The 22,887-nt window shown below is 34.1% G+C and overlaps 1 protein-coding gene across 2 annotated transcripts in view; it reads left to right on the forward strand.

Moving 5' to 3' along the window:
- Window positions 1-22,887, forward strand: part of angpt4 (angiopoietin 4) — a 61,590-nt gene that overhangs the window by 20,642 nt on the left and 18,061 nt on the right. For both annotated transcript variants that reach the window (XM_058778581.1, XM_058778580.1), the window contains one exon: window positions 20,200-20,349. In XM_058778581.1, the coding sequence (XP_058634564.1) occupies window positions 20,200-20,349 (150 nt within the window). The remainder of the gene's footprint in view (window positions 1-20,199; window positions 20,350-22,887) is intronic.

Genomic DNA, 22,887 nt, shown 5'->3' on the forward strand with positions numbered 1-22,887 from the left:
CCCTTTAAAAAAAGAGCACTATTTTATTATCCATGCATTAGTGGTGGGGATATAGCAGTGACTCCTTCTGCATGTTACATCGTTATACCAGGTGGTGGCGACAAGTGACTATTTATGAGCGATTCTTTGAATCATTCATTAACCGATTCATTCAAAATGATGCATTCATTCATCAGCGTAACACCACGCATTCTACTTGCTAAAAAGAACAAAATAAATGAATATATTAACAAAATGAGTACTTTTATTCAGCAAGGATGCATCAAAGTTGATTAGAAGTGACCAAACGTTCTAGTCACCTAAGAATCACGAAAATAAAACGCATCCCCTTATGAAAAAGAAGTTTATTCAAGTGTGCTATTAGTATACTTCTTTTAAACTAAAAATAGGAAAGTATACTTTTTTTAGTCTACTTTTTATGTACTTATCAGAAATGGGCTTTATGTTCTTCTCAGAAATATACTTAAAACGACATCTAAGTATACTTGACTTACATTTAGAATATACTTGTGAATATACTTGCTATACTTGTGCTCCTAGAATCCGTGTTTTCATTATTATATGGTAGGGGGCGCTAGTACACATACACATAGTATACTGAATTTCCAAAAAAACATAAGTGAAGAAGAAACCGAAACAAGAGATGCTTCCACATGTAATCCAACATGATCATCAGACATAAAACAGCATCAAAACTGTGTAACGTTATGGAATAAAATGTCGACCAATGAACAGATAATAATGACTGTCAAGCTTTGCGGTGTTGATCGAGTCCATCTACGTTTTGATTATCTTTCTGAATTCAGTCTTTTTTCAGCTTTTTGTTCAAAAGTTTGTTTATTTCTTTATTTTTTATTTAACATACCCACATTCAAGTGTTTGAAAAAAGAATGTATGAAGATAAAATAAAATGTCTTTGTTTACAAGAAGATACCCTGTTCTTTCTTTTGATGTTTTGTGTTATTTATTTTATTCATAAAATAAAATATATACTTAAAGTATGATGTAAAGTTCACTTAAAGAAAACTTACGAGTATACTTGCAGTATAAAACTGTATACAAGACTATACTTCAAAGTGTACCAAAAACTACTACAAGTATTTAATTAGTAAACTGTCAGTACACCTATAAGTTCACTTTTAGTATAGTTGCAGTACAAGCTAAAACATTGATGTAAACTAGTTGTGTACTCAAAGTTTACTATACTTCAATTATACTTAAAAGTATACTTTTATATACTAGAAAGTGGGCCAATTTAGTCCCAAGGAGGATTGAAATAGTACACTTACAAGTATACTACTAGTACACTGATATTTGTATACATACTACATAGTTTACTTAAAAATATATTTGAACTTTACTTAAGTGTACTTAATAAAATAAACTTGAAGTATACTACTTTTTGGTAAGAGTCATTGTTTTCACAAAATTATTAATATGTTATAAGTTGCACAACAGTTTTCAACATTGGTAATAATAATAATAAATCACCAAATCAGCATATTAAAATGATTTCTGAAGGATCATGTGATACTGAAGACTGGAGTAATGGCTGCAAAATTCAGCTTTGCATCACACGTTTTCAAATGTAGTAGTTTCTTTAAATTCTAATAATATTTCACAATATTACTGTTTATTTTTGATCAAATAAATGAAGCCTTGAAAGCTAGTGTATATAAAAATAAATTATACACACACTTTATTTTTATTTTTTATTTTTTTTGATACACCACCAGTTAAATGTTTAGACTAAGTTTGGAATAAGTGTTTAGCATGATTTTAAGACTATAATCTAGTTTTATGCTTTTATCCCAACTCTCCTCAGTAAGCCACATGGTTTGAGGTATGATTCACGTCTGTAGTGCAAATTGTGCAGGACAACTACACACCAAAGTTTAATACTTATTGTTAGGGGTTTGCTCAAATCTCTAACCTTAAGTTTGAGCAATAATAATAGCAATGCTTTGACTAATTATTGACAATGCAGCACAGTGCCAATGGTCAGCAGGCCTTATAACTGAAACAAGACCTGCAATTTGGTAAAAGCTATGCATTAATCACTCGGCAATCAATGCTTTTTTTCAAGGACGCTGTAAAAACAACATTTAGAGCCAAACGTAGGCCTGCTTAAATCTGTTTGAGCAAAGGTGGCTCAATTATTACTTTGTAAAAGAGCTGCTTAGAAAATGAAAGCCAGAAAGTAAATACTAAAAGAAAACAAGAACAGTAAAACTTCTTAGCATGTGACTGGTTTTAATACGTGCTGTTTCTCCTAATGCAACATCACATTAACAAGCCTCCAGCGTCTCAGCTAATAGTTTTTTTGTTCTCTGGCCTATTGTGCATATCATTCCTCAGTGGAGAACTGAGAAAGATAGACGGAGCAGAGCAGAGGATGGGAAAACACAAAGCCTGCTGAGTTTACAATGTCTCGGCACTCTCTCTAATGAGCCCGTAAAACGCCACGGTTGCAGGGCTTCCTTGGGAGTAGAGCAAGGGCTGAACTGCTGATTACTGCCGCTATCAACGTGCTGAATCTGAGCCGTACACATCAAACGTTCACTCAGCGCACATGTTTCTCTGAGGAATGTTCTCTAGGAGCTCGAAATAAAAATCGTACCCTTGTGGGAGGCTCACAAATATGTTAGGGAACCCTGAGAATTGGAGATTGTTGCGTTGATTGTAACAGAACATTTCGGTCCGGAACGAATTTAATGTCATTTTTGATTAGTTCTCTTGCATATTCTGTAAAAATCTACGATCGTTTTTGAATGATTCCTCAAGCCAAAAATCCCTCCAAACTGCATTCAAGTATTTTAATGTCCGCTTAGAACTTGGATCTCTGCAGAAGTCCGGTGGCACAGCAAGACATTGAGTTTGAATAATACGCACAATGTGTTAAAATGTGTGCGTTCTTGTCTCTTATAAATGTCGTCTCTATTTATGCCTGCTCGTATATTGAGTTTGGCTCAGATCACAGCAGAAGGCTTCGCTTTGTTAAACAAACATCGCCCTCGTGTTTATCATTCTTGGGGAAGTGTCTTTGAGAGCAAAGAGAGATGCAGGGCTTGGGGAAGAGCTGGACATGGGCTCTCTTGTGTTGCTTTCACTGACATCAGTCAACATTAGGAGATCCCCCCTGGAGCCAGAACTCCTACAGAGCGACAACCGCCTCACTGATAGAGCTGAGCTTCACAGCCGCTTTGGCACCAGCACTGTATCTACTGAACACATTCAGCTGTCATTGAATTATTACTGAAATGCTGCCACGGTTCAAGACCTTACATTGTTATTGTTTTGCGCCCTAGTTATTTTATATCTTACAATTTCAGTTTTATTTCTTGTCATTTTGATTTTTATATCTCCCAGTGTGACTTTAAAGGGTTAGTTGACCCAAAAAAAGGAAAATTACGTCATTAATTACTCACCCTCATGTCGTTCCAAACCCATAAGACCTTTGTTCATCTTCAGAACACAAATTAAGATATTTTTGATGTAATCTCAGAGCTTTCTGATAAAATAGTCAATGCATGCGTCGTGGTGCTGTCGTGAATGCACGTCGAAGTCTGATGCGGAAGAGAAGAAATTGTTGAATCGTCCTTTTTTTGGCACACAAGAAGTATTCTCGTAGCTTCATAGAATTGTGGTTGAACCACTGATGTCATATGGGCCAATTTATCGATGTCCTTACTGCGTTTCTGGGCCTTGACCGTGGCAGATCCATTGCTGTCTATGCAGGGTCAGAGAGCTCTCGGATTTCATCAAAAATATCTTAATTCTGTTCTGAAGATAAACAAAGGTCTTACGAGTTTGAAACATTAGGGTAAGAATTTAATTTTTGGGTGAACTAACCCTTTAATATTTCATATTTTAAACTAATATAAGAAATAAGTCACATTGGGAGATATAAAATCACAATTACAAGAAATTGTGAAGAAAAAGTTGCAATTGTAAAATAATAATAACAACTCTACCTTTTCTATTTAGAACTTCCGTAGGTTTCAATTGTATTTGACTGAATTAAAAAAAAAAAAGTTTTTTAACTCTAAAAGTAACACATCATTTTACTTTCAATAAATTGTCTTAGAAGCTAGACATTGATCTTGTGTTCTTATGTGATAAGGTTGATGTTTAAGGAATAGTTTACCCAAAATGAACATTTTGTCATCATTTATACACCCTCAAGTTGTTTCAAGTTTCTTTTATGAAGAAGATGTCTTGAAGAATATTGGTAACCGAACAGTTGACGGTAGCCATTGACGTCCATAGTATTTTATTTCATACTAAGGAAGTCAGTGGCTAGCAGCAGCTGTTTGGCTACCAACATTCTTCAAAATATCTTCTTTTGTGCTCAACAGAAGAGAGAAATTCATACAAGTTTGGAGCAACTCAAAGGTGAGTAAATGATGACAGACTTAAATTTTTTGGCTGAACTATGCCTTTAAGTCTATTTTTTTGTGTTGAATTTGTGTGTGTGTGTGTGTCGTTGAACTAGTGTGGGTCTCCTGACTCAATATAAGATTTTAGCACCAATTATGGAATATGGAAGCAAACGAGAGCATTTTGTAGAATTGAAAACATAGTGTTCTTGGCTTGGCCAAGAGGATCTCATTCGTCCGTCCTTGAATGTACCCTGACTTTTACTGTTCCCTTTTGCACAGCAGATGCCTTTAGAAACAAAACAAGCCTTTCATCAAATAAAAAACTCATTTTTAAACCATGATTCATCTTTTGGCTTGTTAAATTCTTCTAAAATTTATTTTTAATTGATCATATTCTATTACATTTTGACTATTCAGGAGATACAGCATCTTTTTTCCTCCACACGTTTGATAAATGTGGTATTGCATTGATTTTGCTTTGTGTATATTGATGTTATTCTAATTCATGGACTTTTTTTTGACATGCATTTAATTACACAATCATGTTGTAATATCTTAATCCTAGGACCTAGTCATGTTTATATCCTGGAGTTTGTCTCGGTAATGATAAGGGACCAAAGCAAACATGGCTCCAGTAAGCATGGGCTGCATTCAGAGTGCATTCAGACAAACTCTGTTCTTTGTCTTGCGTCACAAGTGTCCTGAGACATGTGCTTATGGGTGTTTGAGTCAGCACTTCTCATTCTTTGCTCTTGTGTATGCATCTACATTCAACATCATCTTACTTATGTAAAAGCTTTTTTTCAGTTGGCAACACTGCAAAGTAATTGCACACTTCAACTTTAAGATGGACAGCCATGTTGGTAAGATCATTTCACCAACGAGGAACAGTGAATTAAAATGTTCTGGAAAGTGATTTTATTCCTCTCTGTGATAGTACAACAACATGTTAAAAAGCTTGCTTGCTACATTAAAAATACATATAATCAAGTTACATATTGTGAACCAAAACTAAAGCATTTTTTCATTTTAATGTGTTAAAGTTAAAGCCTCCAATGAGACTGAACCTCAAAAACCACATTGCATCCCACACCTGGAACTATAGCTGAATCTAATTCCAGACCATTGGCTCATTGTTCTTCTTTCAGCTGAGCTGTGCAGATTACAGATGAGTGATTAGAGTCTTGAGGTTTGCTGTTTGTTCTTATGAGGCACAGGGTTTTGTCTTGGGTTGATCAAAGGCATTTTTCTAAGTCAACTCATACTAACCAGTAGCAGCAATTTACCCCCACCACCAAAACCACATGCATGCAGTGCAGGACGTCTTTAAAACTGTGATAACTGTCTTCCTCAATTTCCTTTAAAAAGGCTTTCTAATAATAACAAAAGCACAATATAATAAATGTACATCCTGTTTTAGGGTCAAATGTGGAGATTACATGGAAATAGATGCTTTCAACCTATCCCGTCCCCACTTGAGAACCCATTAGTGTTGCAACCCTCAACAAGCACAAAGAAAAGGAAAAAGCCTCAAGTACTGGACCATCTGTTGTGCTTTTCCTTTCACTGAGTTACATTTCTGTTCTCTTACCGTGTCTTCTTACGCTTCTGCTTTTTTTCTTGCTGATGTGAAGGACTTTCATATAAAATTTCAGTTTGGGCAGATTCAGCCAGAATTTCCAACGGCACATTACACAATTGCAATAATCCATTATATGGAATAAAAGTGATGATTTTACAAGAGATGCTACAGATGGGGCTGTTTCTTTCTCCAAACATTCTAAAACTCGTACGTTTCCATGGCTGCACATCAATAATAAACAAATCTGTAGATGGATTTTCCAATACCTATCTTACCCATTATCTGTCTTAGGGCAATTCCAGCACTTCAGTACATTTTTGTGTCAGATAATGTTTGGTTAAAAAGTCTGAGACAACAAAATCGTGAATTCAACATTTTTTTCTTAATTATAAACTGAAAACTGATTAGGTATATTATACTGATTAGATATAAATATTTTTTATTTCTTTGTTTTGAGCAGATGTTGCAAAATGTAAATTTTTTATATTTATGTTTAATAATTAAAAATAATTTATAATTTATTTACAAGTTGTAATTATATCAATTACGAAATAATATTTCATACAAAACTAAATTGTGAATTTATAATTACTGAATAAATTATTTACAATTTGCCCTTTTCTTCATTTTAATTTTAATGCTTTCTCATGAATATTGTTTTAATTGATCAATTAAAACAAAAATAAAAACAAAACAAAAATTCCCCGGTGTCTTCAATATCACTTTTATATCACTAGTACTTTTTTGTAATGCCCCTTTAACAAAAGCCAGTTCCTAATGACATCGTCCTCTAGGAAGTGACATCGTTTTGGAGGGAAGTCAACAGCACAAACATAGTAAATATTAGCAATGGAGCTAATAAATTCTAATGTTTTGTGATATTAGATACTCTAAAACATCCATCCTGTTTCATTAATTAGTAGAAATCACTTTGATAATAGCAAAATATCAAAATATTTGCTTCAATCTGTCATCCTCATAAGATAACTTTGAGTCCCTCTACCCCTTTATTTCCATCCTTTAATAAATCCAGTTATGTTTAGACCACATGAAGCACATTTTGGGTACCTGGCAAAATATTTTGTATAAAACTAAAAACCGATTCTTAATCCTTTAATCTCAACTGTTCAAAAAAAAAGGAAAAGGCTGTAATTGCCTTGTACAGTATATTACCTTCTGTCTCGTGTCGTCCGTGGTGGATGTTCCCTCGGCCGAGCATTAGCCCACAGTTTGTTTGTTTATGTTAGAGAGGAACCACAGTTCTCGTTGCACAGCTGCACTCCCGTCCACGACAGGGTCAACAGCCACTCTCTGATTGGCTGCAGCTCCATCTCAATTGCAAAGAAAACATGGTTGTCTTCCAGAGGAGCAGTTACTTTGATAATCATAATTGATGGGAGAGTCTGGCTCAATAAAATATAGTCTTAACCCTTCCACCTCTGAGTAATCATAGGCCCGAGATTAGAAAATACTAATTAAGCAAGCAGCAGTTTTTGGAGTGGCTTGTTTGATTTATCTTGTCTTGCATTAGGTATTTTAATAGAATTACATAATATGCTGATTAGTTAATTGTATTAGAGCATATTTGACAAGAAAAGTGGGTAATAGTTTCAAAGCCTTATTATGACATTAAATTGATAAAAAGTTGCTTTAAATGTCAGAATATAGTTTGTTTTGATTTCATAAAACTGAACATGGAATGGACAATCCATTTAGCATAGTCTGATGGTCAGATAAGTTAAGTTCAAATGAACAGACTTTTTTAAATGCAGTAAATTAATGTTAAATTGACTGCCCAATTTAAACGTATTAAAGCTTAAAAAAAAAAAAAAAAAAAGACCAAATAAACATTGTTACTGTGTAATTAAAAATAAAGCTAATTCTTAATATATATATAAAAAAAAAAAAAAGTAAATAAATATTTCTAAAATAACACTGGTCTATTCCAAGCCTTGGCTCCATGATGATGCATCAGCTTTTGCACAAACAGAGTTTTATTTGTTTAGCTGAACATCATGCACTTCACACTCACATGATGAATGGAACAACCCTTAAGCTATTAAAACAAACAAGGTTCTCATCAGTACTAACTAACCTTAACGATTCAAACCCTAACAAATCAGTGGCTTTACACAAACAAACTCATAAATTGAAAATGCAACCTTCCCTGAATATAACAGAAACAGTTGCACAACATCCTTTAAAAACTAATAACAAGAATTAACAATGAACTAAGACTGCATTGCATCATAATCAACTGTCACAGCTCAATTAAATGAATCATTCTTTTAAGTTGAATCTTCTCAGTGAATCAGTTGATTCAGTTCAGAAAGCCAAGTGATTCATTCCCAATTCAGCGATTCTTGAGAATTTGATGTTATCTGTAGTGCCAGTTGCGGATCGTTTTCACCCTTATTTGATTGCATTACCATAAATGGTGACTTTGTACAATAAAAGTGTAAAATATGACATGATATGATATCCACTACATTTCCTTTGCTTATGTTCTAGAGAGTATGATGGATTGCTTTCTTCCCTAAAGGTCTGCTTGGCAGATTGCATTATCAGATTGTGCTGTAAAACGTACATGTACTTTGACAGGCAAATCATATATTTAACATCTTTTAGCACAGCTCTGGATTTTGTATTTGTTTTCCAAAATCTTTGAAGCTTCACCAGCTGTGATGGCTTTACAGATGATAAAACCATAACCAAAAGCCCAGTATAATCGTAAATTTGGCTCACCACAATCCACTTTGGCTTATTTATGAATTCTACGGGCGGAAACTAATTCTGGTGTTTAAGACATCGGGGAACAATTTACAGCAGTTCACATAAAAAATGGCGGCTTCATAGGAAATAACTGTCATTTTTTAAATATAATGATGAACCATGACATTTTATTAGAACTTATAGATGCAGAAGACTGGGGCTAGTTGTCACATCACGTGTAATTCTCTCTCAGTTTGATCTTTCACTTGAAATATTGACTAGCCTACAGAAAAGCTGTTTTATGCTAACTGAAAAATACACACACACACACACACACACATATATATATATATATATATATATATATATTAGTGCTGTCAAGCGATTAATCGCGATTAATCGCATCCAAAATAAAAGTTTTGTTTACATAATATATGTGTGTGTGCTGTGTGTATTTATTATGTATACATATAAATACACACACATACAGTATATATTTTGGAAATATTTACATGCATATACATTTATATATTTATATTCTTATATTTTATATTATATATAAATATATTTAATACATAAAGACAACATATTTTAATTAAATATATACGTGCATGTGTGTGTATTTATATATACATAATAAATATACACAGTACACACACATATGTAAACAAAAGCTTATTTTGGATGCGATTAATCGCGATTAATCGGTTGACAGCACTAATATATATATATATATATATATATATATATATATATATATTGAACAAATATAATTTTACATTTCCATCCAAAAGAGGAAAAAATAGTAAAAGTTTGATTACATTGCAGAAGAGAGAAAGATGTCAAATTTGCAGACGCTCCCTAATAAGCCATTGTTTTAGAAATATTAGTGTGCGGTATAGTTATCTAGTTTTATGTCATATGATATCAAGGTAAGAAAACAAGCTCTAATGTTACAATTACCTTTACATTAAATAAAAATATAAAAACTTTGCTAGATTGACTATGTTAATACTTAGGCTACTTACATAGGTCCTTCTCTATGTGACAACTAGCCCTGGTCTCTTTATACAGTGTCAGTCTGGAAAGATTGTTGTAGTCATCGGTATCTGGTTGTGTGTGTCAGTGGGAAGAATCCATGCAAACGTCAGTGATGTTGAAGTCTCCAGTGGCTCTGACTGTGGGGCGTCTCTCTGTAACCATGCTGATAGAATTAGCAAGGATGTTCTCAGACCGGGGGCTATTTTTGGGGCATTCAGTACAAGAGAATAGAGACTAGATCTTTGTGTTCTTTGAAAGCCTCTCTGTGTTTTTTGTGTGTGTTCTGTTTGACCTCACTCTGAACGTTTGAGCAACTAAGTTGAAGTGTAAAGAGAAAACTGGAGATATTCCAAACTCCACACATATGTATATGAACATACACACAGGGTTTTCCCTTTGACATCAAGCTAAACACTTTAGCCATTGAGGGACACATAACATCCCACTCTTTCCTTTTCTGAGTATCCAGACTCTCTCTGGACGCTGCCTGTGTGATGAATGTTAATCATAATACAAAAACATATGATGCATTATTGATGCTAAATGAGTATCTAATTGCTGTCTAAGGAAATAACTTGTTGTTGCAGTATGACGTGATTTTGAGAGTGTGTTAAAACTGTTCACAAATTATTTTAGCATATTTAGCTGTCAGAAGGACAAGCTGGAAATATCCCTGTGTCCAGTCTATGGGCACATTCCTGTCCTGTCACCGGCACACTGTCATAATGGATTAGTGGCTCAATGCCACCATAAACAGCCTGACCATCAACACAGTAATTTTTATGCACTGTTAATTTCCCATTTACAATAAACTGACACTCTGAGACCCTTTTGAAAAGATTAGTCAAGGATGCCTGTTGGAGTTTCTATCATAATTTGGAACCAATCCTAAAGGTACTTTTCTTGAAGAGTTTCAATGTAGCACAAAACAAAATTAGATTGTTTTGGACACATCGTTTACAGTATGCAATCTTTTAGCATTTTTAAACTCATTTAGCCTGTGTATTTTTCTTTAACCTTCTTCTAGGTTTATTCTAATACTATAAAGTATACCAACTTAAGGGTTAGTCTAACCTAAAATGAAGGAGAGCAAATGATGACAGATTTGACATTTTGTAGTGAAATATTCCTTTAAGGTTCTGATAAAATCTTTTTGTTTATACATGTACACTACTATGCAAAAGTTTGTAAAATTTTTTAATGTTTAATAAGTGTCCTATGTTCACAAAGGCTGTATTTATTCGATAAAAAATACAGTAAAAACAGTAATATTTTAAAATATTATTATAATTTAAACCAAATGTTTTCTATTTGAATATATTTAAAAATGTAATTTATTCCTGTGATGCAAAGCTGAATTATCATTACTCCTGTCTTCAGTGTCACATGATCCTCCAGAAATCATTCTAATATGCTTCTCAAGAAATATTTATGATTATTATAAATATTTATTATAAAAATAAATTTATTTATTTTGTGGAAACCAAGATACATTTATTCTTTGAATAGAAAGTAAAAAAACAAACAAACATATATCTATATATATTTGAAATGGAAATCTAACACTATAAATGTCTTTACTATCATGTTTGGTCAAGTTATTGTGTCCTTGCTGAGTAAAGTAAAAAGTACATACATTTATTCAGAGACATGCATTTATTCATTATGTGTATTTCCTCAGAATCAAACCCATGATCTATAGTGCTTTGCAAGTTGAGCAACAAGAACAGCAGTATTTCTTTGATTCTTATTTGATCTTATTGGCTCCTTTAAGCCTGGAATACACTACATGATTTTTGCCTCGATTTCCCCCCGATTTTACAGTCTGAACAAGTTGACGCTAGTTCAAAAAAGTCAGAGCCAGTCTGCAAATTACAGCTGACAGATTCCACAGAAAATCGGGTAGTGTATGATGGTCACAGTCTCCGATTTTTTAGCTTCAGACTTTGATTCCATCCAGACATGTTTGATATTTTCAGCCGATTTTAGAACACATATTGTTTCATTTGTCATGCGTCTCCTAGCAACAAGGCGCACATTTCTGTGTGAGTTTGTTGAGTCTGGTAGTGTATGATGTCCACTTTTCCTTTGTCACTATTTACAAAGTCGGTAAGTGTATGATGCCTAGTGTTTTAAAAATCTGTTCAGATTTTAAAAGTTGTGTAGTGCATTCCAGCCTTTAGGATAAAGATAATAGAAATTCCAAAGGAATCTTTGTTTAGGAATTCCCTTTAACATTCCTGTCCTTCAATTTTAGATGTTTTCCAGAGATCTGTGAGTAACATTGAATGATACCTCTCCAGTAACAGACCTGACGAACTCTGATGTGGACTGCATGTGCAGATTATGTTATGACCTTTGTTTTATGTCCTGACCTGTGAAATACAAAGAAAAGTAGGTGACTGTCAGACAGGGGAAATGGAATGTACATCAAATGCAGGTCTTTCAATGCATTGGCTTTCATTTACGTGCAATTTCAGTTGTGTTCACAACAGTTGCAAGCTGAATTATTTCAAATGAGTGAGCCTGTGCTTACAGTTAATATACTGTTACCAGACTGTTAGTCTGGAAGCAAGAGTGAAGTCAAATGTACCATTCTCAAATTCAGCTGAAACACAATAATCTTTTTATATAGGCCTGCCCTAAACTACATCTGATCATGTATTATTTTATTAATTTAGTTTGACTTGAAGTACTAAAATAAATAAAACTGAAATGAAATATGATAAAGCTGTATATACATATATATATATAAAAAGACAAAAACTACTTTAAACTAAAAACAGAAAAAATATATATAATAAATTATTTAAAATAATACTAAAAACTATATTCAGTGATACTAAAATAACACTGGTGTTAAATGAGACTCAAAGTGTGTGAATGCATCTGTTTAGATAATCGATGACTGACATTTCTGACTTCATATAGCTTTTTGTATAATGAATGGACGAACAAAACCAAAAGGCAGGTGGAAAAATCAATATGCCTCTTCAGAAAAATGGAGAAATTGTAAAGAGTGAGTATAGACTCAACAGCACTGACTCTGTCCATCTGCTTTTAGTTTAAAAGCGAGATGTGTGAGATGATTGTTGCAGGAGTGATTCCCTGCGGGTCAGCCCTGCTTCTGCTCGCTATGGCCTCGTTCAAGCCACAATTTAGTACAGTTGGTCCAAGTATTAACACAAACCTTCAACTCAGAAAGTCCTTGTGACTAAAGCAGTCCTGCTAAACTGAGCTCAAATCCAGTCATGTTAATCATGTTAGTCATGTTATTTATTGTGCTCTCTGACCCTGAGTTTCTGTCTTACCACACAGTGTCACGCTGAGGCAAGAAAGGTCACGTTTGTCCGGTCAGCAGTGAGGCATGCTGGGGTATTAAAGCAGAAAGATAACATGATAAAATTAAACTAGGCAGCATACAGGGGGGTCTGTATAAATATCTCGTCTTCTGAACCATATTTCTCACACCTACAGATTTACAAAATTAAATCCATAAAAGGATGTTCAAATCTTAATATCCCAGAATATTAATAAATGGAAGGAAAAAAAAGCCTCTGTAGCTGGAACATTTTCAGTTTTGTCCCAATAAAAGCTAGCAGACTTTTTTTGCAAACATGAAACGCTGCATTATAAACAGAATTAAAAAATATATATTTATGGAATAAATGTTTGTAGAATGATGTTATATTTGTGAAGACTTAGCAATGGCGCAGGATAAACACATTTTGGATATGGGATGTTGTAAAGTTGAGCAATGCTATAACAAAGGCAAATTAAAATAAAAATGGAATCACTACTTTTACTGCCTGTACTGTACATTATCTGAAAAAAGGACAACGCTGGGGCAGTACCCTGAGCTACAAAAGCTAAAAGGTACATATTTTACCCTATTATACATATTATATACATATCCCCTAGTAGTATATATACATAGACCCCTTTTGAAAGGGAGCCACCCTGGTTTATGAGAGTGTAGTGTATAGTATGTTTACTTCGTATAGTATGCAAATTTTCTGTATATGTAGAATATCTTGATTAAATATCTTGATTTTTCATTTTATGAATAATATGGAACTTTAACAGCCATTTTAATATTTGTTTCTAATGTTTCTTTTGAGTTGGTAACTAGATACCACAAGCTAAAATTATTTCATTTATTTCAATAATTAATTAAAATTCAATAATTAATTATTTCATTTATTCTTGCATTTTGTTTTACATACTTTTAGCAAAAATGAAAAAAGTATGCAGTACTTTTAGTATACAGCGTTAAGCCTGCATTAATATTCACATACCACACACGTGCTAAATATGTATGTACAGTATAGTATTCCATGCATTCAGAAAAATTGCATATTTTGCACGATACTGTATATATACTGCAGAAGTAGTATATTGACATACTGTAGCTCTCCAGTGTATATACTGTATGTGTGAGGTCACAGCTGAACAGACAGCAAGTTTACATATTTTTTATAAGGGCGGAAAACCCTTCTTGTATAGACCACACAAATTTTATGGAAAAGATTCCTGAAGGACTCAAGACGGAACCAGCACTTTCTTCAACGCGGCCTGTCAGAAATGTTTCTATAGCGCCTTCCACCGAATATCCTGCTAAAACGCATACAGAAGATCGGTATCACTATTATCATGTAAAATGTGAAAATAATCAGGATACACGTTCCCGTTCACTCTCACAAAGAAAAATAGCTTCCCACTGCAGGTCATCTACCTCGTCCGACCTAATTTGACATGATTTGTTGTAAAATCTGGTGCGGTGACCCAGGAAAGCACTAAAGTGAACAGTATGCACTACAGTTATAGATGAACATGGCTCTTCCTTTCTAAAAACCTGTATCCTAAAGCTGCCAAAATGAATAAAGCAAAAGACAGTCAAAATAATTGACTCGTATTAAACTTGAGTGTGTAACCCAGCAAGTCTTAATATCTTATGTTGTGTTGCTTCTCAAATAAATCATCTTGTTTCAAGAATTTTTAGATGAAGTTATGGGTGTCACGTGTTTGAGTTCCTGTTTGTCCTTATTTGGTTTAGTTCCTGTTCTAATTATTAGTTAATCACCTTCAGTCTGTTCACCTGAGTTTATTAATCATCTCGTTTGCTCCTTTGCTTTGCCTGTTCTTTATAAGCCTTCAGTTTTAGAGTTTTTTTTTTGTCTCGGATTTATGTTGTTTTCAATGGTCCACGTGAGTTGATGATTAAAATCCCTTTACGTTTAAGTCCCGTATAAAAAATAAGTAGTTTTTTCTTTAAGAAATGAATGCTTTTGTTCAGAAAGGATGCATTAAATTGATCAAAAGTGATATTAAATATATTTATAATGTTACAAAAGGTTTCTGTTGCAAGTAAATATTTTAAAATATATATTACTGTTTTGCTGTGTGTTTATTTATTTTTTTATTTTTTTATCAAATAAATGCAGCCTTGGTGCAGCTTACTTAAAACACTAAAAATATTGAAACATATTACTAATCTTAAAATGTTGAAGTCTCTCAGAGGTCTCAGAATTAAAAATAATCTTTGGGGTTTCTGGGCCTATAGCAGTGGACGTCCAAGCAAATCCTGACAGGAGGGAAAACATACTTCTGGTCGTGAAACAAAATCTGATCGTCATACACAATGCAGAACAACACGGGCTATTTCTGCCATTCATAAACCCTGTTTATAATGAGAGCGAGACACATGACACAATAAAACTATAACATTCCCATTATAATTCATGAAGCTGTCTACACCGCAAACCGCTTTCTTGCAATGTAAACATGGCAAATCTCAAATTCCAAGATTGTTTGATGAGCGAGCACAATCAAATGTGTTAAAAAGGCTAAACATTGACAGTGATTTTCCAGTGTGTTTGTTTGAGTTGTATTATTCTGTTACACTTACATAAAAGGGATAGTTCCCTCAAAATTGAAAGTTATGTCATCATTTATTCACCCTCATGTCATTCAGAACCCATAAGACTCTAAAAAGCAGAAATTTATAGCACAATGTTAACCGCATCTGTCAAGCAAGATTTTCTTTGAAAAATGTCAGTCTGTTCCTCACACGAAGTATGATTTCAGAAGAATTGAAATATAATGCACACGTCATATGGGCTAATTTTATGTTTCATTATGCTTTTATTATAAGTTTGTTAGCCCCTATGAACATTCACATCCATTGTATAGTAAAGAGCAGTGTGAACATTCTTTAAAACGTCGTCTTTCATGTTTCACAGGAGAAAAAAAAAGTTTTTGAAAACGACACGATATTGAGTAAATGATGACAGAATTTTCATTTTTGGCTGCACTAACCTTTTATAAATGTACTGGTGAAAGTGAAGGTTGACCACATCTGTCAAACAAGATTTTCACTGAAAGCGTCAACAAAGCTGTCATTTGACTTCAGAAGACTAATTTTCTATGCTTTGATGCTTTGCGATGCTTTGCGATGTTAGTGGCCAAAAAAGTTTTATTTGAGTTTGCCAAGCAACGTTTCTTATTTTAATTTAGTTTAATTTGATGTACTAAAATAAATAAAACTAAAACTGAAATAAAAACAAAAACTAATAAAAATGACAACAACACAAAATACTTTAACTTTAGCAAAAATTCAACCGAAAACGGAAAATATAAAAATGAATACTGATTCAAAATCTTAATTAAAACTAAAAATACCAAAAATGAATAAAAACTGTATAAAACTATAAACAAAAAATACTAAAATGATAACACAAAATACTTAAACTTTAGCAAAAATTCAAATGAAAACTGAAAATATAAAAATAAATACTGATTCAAAATCTTCAAAACTAAAGTACTGTCTCAATGATAAAACAACACTGTTTCTTTCATATTCCACAGAATAAAGAAATTCATACAGTTTTTAAAATTACATTATAGTGGCCATTTTTCATTTTTGATTGCACTAACCTATTTCGAAATGTGCATTTGTCTTGGCTTTTGAACATTTCTGCAGTATCTTTCGAGCAAAATAGTACGGTTCATTAGTTTTAACCAAACATTTTTCTTAGCATATTTCCCTCTCTGTTTAGAAAGAGATTTGAGAATCCTCTCGTCTATTATGCTCAATAATCCTCGTTAGGAAATGAATACCTTACTGTAGCTACAGGAAACCTTTCCAATAATCCACTGCATTCCACCAGACAGCCATAAACAAATTCTGCGGCTCACGTCTCAGTGTGTCTAGAAATACCCCTGCAGGATGAGAAAGAAGAGTAGATTAAAAACTAAACATTATACTGGGCCGGAATCAGAGAACGGGCGGCAGGCAGCTGCTGATTGTTTTGTAGGTTGGATAGTTTCTCGTTGTGTGTGGTAGATGTCGGATGAGGGGACCGAGATGGCAGAGGACTCCAGAGACGGAGTCAGGATTAGAGGAGATTTGGTTGATGTGGAGATGTAGACGTCCTGCAGGGAAAGATCTACATGCTCGGATGTTTGCTTTTGAGTTTGCTTTGCTACTGGTTTAATGAGAAGGTTAACCAAGTAATCTCCCTGGGTCTTTCTGAGAAGATCTAGTGGTGGAGATTGACTTAAACTGGTTCTTTTATTTAGAAAGACAACACCAAATGGCATTCACAGCTTATTTTACCTCTGTAAGGATAACAGAATATAATGAAGGACTTGGGAATGAATTGCATCATAAAAAGTAGTGCCAGCCAGACCTGAATGTGGGTGTGTAGAACTTTGACGTCACCTGATATAGAAAGTTGTTTCAGAGTCAGAGCAAGTTATTACAGTTTGATGAAAGATTAGGACGACAAACAGTTTTTTTTCTTTAAAATAACATGCACTGATGAATCTTATGCAATAAGACCAGGAATATGTTTTAAGAACGCAAATATAGAGTCTACTTTGATTTCATTTTGACTTGAGAGTGTAGCGTTTTTGTTGTTTTGTTGGTGAATTAATAAACATTTATGCAATTTATTATTCATTCAGTTTTTTATTTATTCATCAAATTATTTTAATTTAATAAGATAGGTTTTGTAATTGTGCCTTTTTTAGTGTAAGGGGTCATCGATAAATACTTACTGGAAATTATGCAGTTATGTTTTTGAAAATGATGTGTGTATGTGTGTGTGTGAAAAACAGTGTTGGGGAGCAAGTAGTTACATGTAACAACGTTATATAATTTATTTACAAATATGAGACACCAGACACAGAATATGACACATGCTGCTTTGATAACTGTTTTATTTCCTATTTGGGTTTATGCTTTATTTTTTTAAGATAACTTGTTATGATTTTAAATCAGTCTATAATCTCAGAATGACCTCGAAGTAAAAAAAAAAGTCTGATTTTGTGGTGTCTGTGCATTAAAATTAAATTATTATAATCTTAATTCAAGTGATGAAGGATTTTGAAAGTCTGACAGTAATCAGTCTTGAGTACTACTGTAACCCTCTGAAAATGATTAACAGTTGAAAACATTTGTTAGAAATTTAGAAAAGTAATCAAATGTAATCAGTTACATTACTTCAATAAAGTAATTGAAATAGTTACACTACTTATTTCATTTTAAGGAGGGTAACTTTCTCAACATTGCATAATAGTTATTTATAAAAAAAAAATTGCTTATAAAAACATATAAACTATAATTTAACAAGCATGTTACTTATAAATACTGATGTAATTTATGTGTAATCTAAAAAAAACGTTTTTTTAATCATTGTAAATTAGTATTTGTCCTCATTTAACCCATACCATGTTGGTGATATATTCTAGCTGCTCGAAATCTGGGCTGTTAACAGAAAAGTTATAAGTTTAAACCCCAAAAGGGTTGATCCGTGGACTATTACCAATGTTCCCTTGAGCAAAACGCTTAACCCCAGGTTGCTCTGTAAGTGTCATATAAATCACTTTGTCAGCTAAATGACAAAATAGTAACTAGTTTTAAAACAGAACGATGATTGATTGTCATTGTGAGAGGCCATCACGAAACACTTACTGGAATTTATGCTGCTATGTTTTTGAAAATGATGTAATCTGCATGAATCTTCATGAAGCAAACAACCCAACACAATCGTTCTGAAGTGATCTCTTATAAACATCTGCGGTGCATGTGAATGATGATTATCCATGTCGTGACTGCATGCAGATCGCCGTGACTCAGCAGAAACATCTTCTCCGAAGAGCATTACCCTCACATTGGTGGTGTTTTACAGTACATTCTGTAAGGAAACATCCCAGGAAGCTCCAGTCAAAATGAGATGAAACATCTGGTTTTGGTTTGCACTTGTAAAGCTGATCCAACTGAATCCAGATCAGTGTTCCCAAGCTGGACTCGTCCTATGTGATTTTAATCCAAGGCAGGAAGCTTGGGTCAATTAATCGGTCAGGGCACACTGCGTCTTTAGGGAGTCAACAACAACAGAAGAAAACCCAACCTTTGCGTTCTTGTTTACGTTAATTAATTGTTGTAAACCAACCATCATGTTTTAATTATGACTATCGTACATGAAAAGATTATTGGCATCTGTGGTTGCATCAAGAACTTCCCTCCATTCCAAATAAGGTTCTTTAGATTTTGAAAATGTTCTTCACACTAAGAAATAAATGGTTCTTTTAAGAGCTGTTCACGGAAAGGTTCTTTGAGGAACCAAAAATTGCTCTTCTCTTGCATCACCTTTGGAACTTCTTTTTGGAACTATTTTTAAGAGTTTAAGCAAAAGCATTCATGTCAGGGCATTGAGTGCACTTTGGAGTGACTGATATATATCACTATATTATATATTTCTAACACACAGTCTCTAACACATCAAAAAGTGTCTTCCTTCTCCATGTAAGTTCTGACAGACCACATCAAGAGCATTGCTTTCCCTCAGGGTTTAATGTGTTTATTTCCATTGTGATAAAATTATCCTTCATTAGTCCTTCTCTCAGGGTCCATGCGGTCTTGGTGATGCTATATTTATTTTTGCAGAGCTCAGAGTCTTTTGGGACTGAGCGGGTCACTATACCGCACCTTTGCCTGGCATTGGATCTTCTCCCAGCGGATTTAAAACCCACTGGCTAGGGAAAAAAACACTAGGTTTGATAAATTTTCCAGCTCTTGAGTCTACACTGTTGAGTACTTCACAGATGGGAGTACTGAGGACACATCACAGCCACAAGAAGGGGCCCTCGTAAACACCCTTCTGAATCTTGAAATGACAAATGGGAATTCTAAACCAACCATCATACACATTTAAAAATAAAGGTTCTTAATGGTTCAATGAAGAAGCTTTAACATCCATGGAACCTTTCCATTCCACAACAGTTTTTTAGATTTTTAAAATGTTCTTTCCACTAAGAAAAAATGGTTCTTTTAAGAATGTGTTACTGAAAGGTTCTTTGGGGAACCAAAAATGGTTCTTCTACTGTATATGGTATTGCTGAAAAAATTTGTCAACCCAACATTTTGCAATATTCAATATTATCTGAAATCACAATTCTCTTTGCTTTGCTCAACAGTTAGAAAACTACATCCATCAAAAGACGGGGATGGTGCATTTTCAAGCTGATGCAGTTCATAACCAGACGGCCACTATGTTGGAGATCGGCACCAACCTGCTCACCCAGACCGCTGAGCAAACTAGGAAACTCAATGTGGTTGAAGCCAAGGTAATCTCATTTCACATTATAGAAATGCATGAATCCACACATCAGTTTTATTAAATATGAGAATATTAAGCAGCACAACTGTTTTCCCTTGATAAGAATAAGAAACTTTTTTGAGCTGCATTTTAGAATCATTTCTAAAGTTGATTTTTAAACACTGAAGTTGTTTAAAATTGCAATTATATATCACAATATTACTGTTTTTTGCTACATATACAGTATCTTACAGAAGTGAGTACACCCCTCACATTTTTGTAAATATTTTATATCTTTTCATGTGAAAACACTAAAGAAATGACACTTTGCTACAATGTAAAGTAGTGAGTATACAGCTTGTATAACAGTGTAAATTTGCTGTCCCCTCAAAATAACTCAACACACAGCTATTAATGTCTAAACCGCTGGCCACAATAGTGAGTACACCCCTAAGTGAAAATGTCCAAATTGGGCCCAATTAGCCATTTTCTCTCCCCGGTGTCATGTGACTCGTTAGTGTTACAAGGTCTCAGGTGTGAATGGGGAGCAGGTGTGATAAATTTGGTGTTATCGCTCCCACTCTCTCATACTGGTCACTGGAAGTTCAACATGGCACCTCATGGCAAAGAACTCTCTGAGGATCTGAAAAAAATAATTTTTGCTGTACATAAAGATGGCGTAGGCTATAAGAAGATTGCCAAGACCCTGAAACTGAGCTGCAGCACGGTGGCCAAGACCATACAGCGGTTTAACAGGACAGGTTCCTCTCAGAACAGGCCTCGCCATGGTCGACCAAAGAAGTTGAGTGCACATGCTCAGTGTCATATCCAGAGGTTGCGTTTGGGAAATAGACATATGAGTGCTGCCAGCATTGCTGCAGAGGTTGAAGGGGTGGGGGTCAGCCTGTCAGTGCTCAGACCATACGCCGCACACTGCATCAAATTGGTCTGCATGGCTTATTTGGTTCAGATGGTGTCAAGCATGTGGTGGCAACCAGGTGAGGAGTACAAAGACAAGTGTGTCTTGCCTACAGTCAAGCATAGTGGTGGGAGTGTCACGGTCTGGGGCTGCATGAGTGCTGCCGGCACTGGGCAGCTACAGTTCACTGAGGGAACCATGAATGCCAACATGTACTGTGACATACTGAAGCAAAGCATGATCCCCTCCCTTCAGAGACTGGGCCGCTGGCCAGTTTTCCAACATGATAACGACCCCAAACACTTGCTAAAGAAGCTGAGGGTAAAGGTGATGGACTGGCCAAGCATGCCCAGGTGAAAAAGAAATATATTTAAATTGTGCTTTTTCAGACACACTTAATATATTTATATTATACTGTACTAATTGCATATTAAATGTATTATTTTGAAACAACTTTAAGTATATTAAGTGTATTTCAAGATATGTTTAAGTTCAATTTTAATCTATTTGTAATATATTTAATATATTGAAATTGTGTTAAATTGGAACCACTTTAAGTATATTTAGTGCAATTTAAGTGTATTTTTAAAAATACATTTAAAATGTACTTTTAATACTTCATGAACTACAGGTAAGGTATATTTGAAGCATCGTTTTAATGTGCTTCAAGTACATTTCAATTGTATTTCAGCTCATTAGAAATGCATTAGCATTACACTACTAGTATATTATATTATATTTATTAGTATTATATTTTTCAATATATACACACACGTACACTTTGATATTTAGAAACCTTTAATGTATTATATATTGTGTACATTACAAATATTCATAAAGTACATTAAAAAAGTACAGCAGCATATATACTTTGGTGAAAAACAAAAAAAAACATACTATTAAATGTATTAAAAATGCACTTGAAATACAAGTATGTTTATAGTATTTTTGTATTACTACAAACATTCTCAAGTATATTTTAAAACATTATACAAAAAAAACATAATAAATGAAAAAAGACTGAAATGCTATGGAAGAGCCATCTTATCCATTTGTAGAACATTTCAGTTATACCTGTATTACTGAAAAGTAAAGAATTTTACATCAATGAATAAATAAAAATTACAATGCAATCTTCTGAAGAAAAAAAAACATGTAAAGTGAATAGATGCATGTGCAAAGACTGAAGATGATAAAGTTCAAGCAACAGAATAGGGTGGGATGGAGGGGTTTTGGAGGTGGACAAGGAGATGGTGTAGGGATGGTGATGAGAGGATGACGATGATGCCCTGGCGGCTTAGATGGTGTTTGGCACATGGCACAGACCCAGAGCATCCCAGTGCTGACAACACACGGCGGAGTCGAGGGAGGGAGGAGCCAAGATGTAGATGGTGTGGCTGCCAACATCTGGGGGCCGACCGATGAAAAAACAAAACAGAAACAAAATTAGATAACAGATTTTTACATGAATGACTGAAAAGAAGCACAAATTAGCCACCTGGAATGGACAGATTGCTAACGTTTTTCTTCCAAGATTGACCGAATCCCCCTCTATTAGGCCTGATTCAAAAATCTCTATAACAGAGGTGATATGACATTAAAACATACTTACTATTCCTTTGCATGTCTCTGCACTCAGATTTCATT

This window comes from Onychostoma macrolepis, chromosome 06 (assembly GCF_012432095.1).
Source record: "Onychostoma macrolepis isolate SWU-2019 chromosome 06, ASM1243209v1, whole genome shotgun sequence".
Lineage (NCBI taxonomy): Eukaryota > Metazoa > Chordata > Actinopteri > Cypriniformes > Cyprinidae > Onychostoma > Onychostoma macrolepis.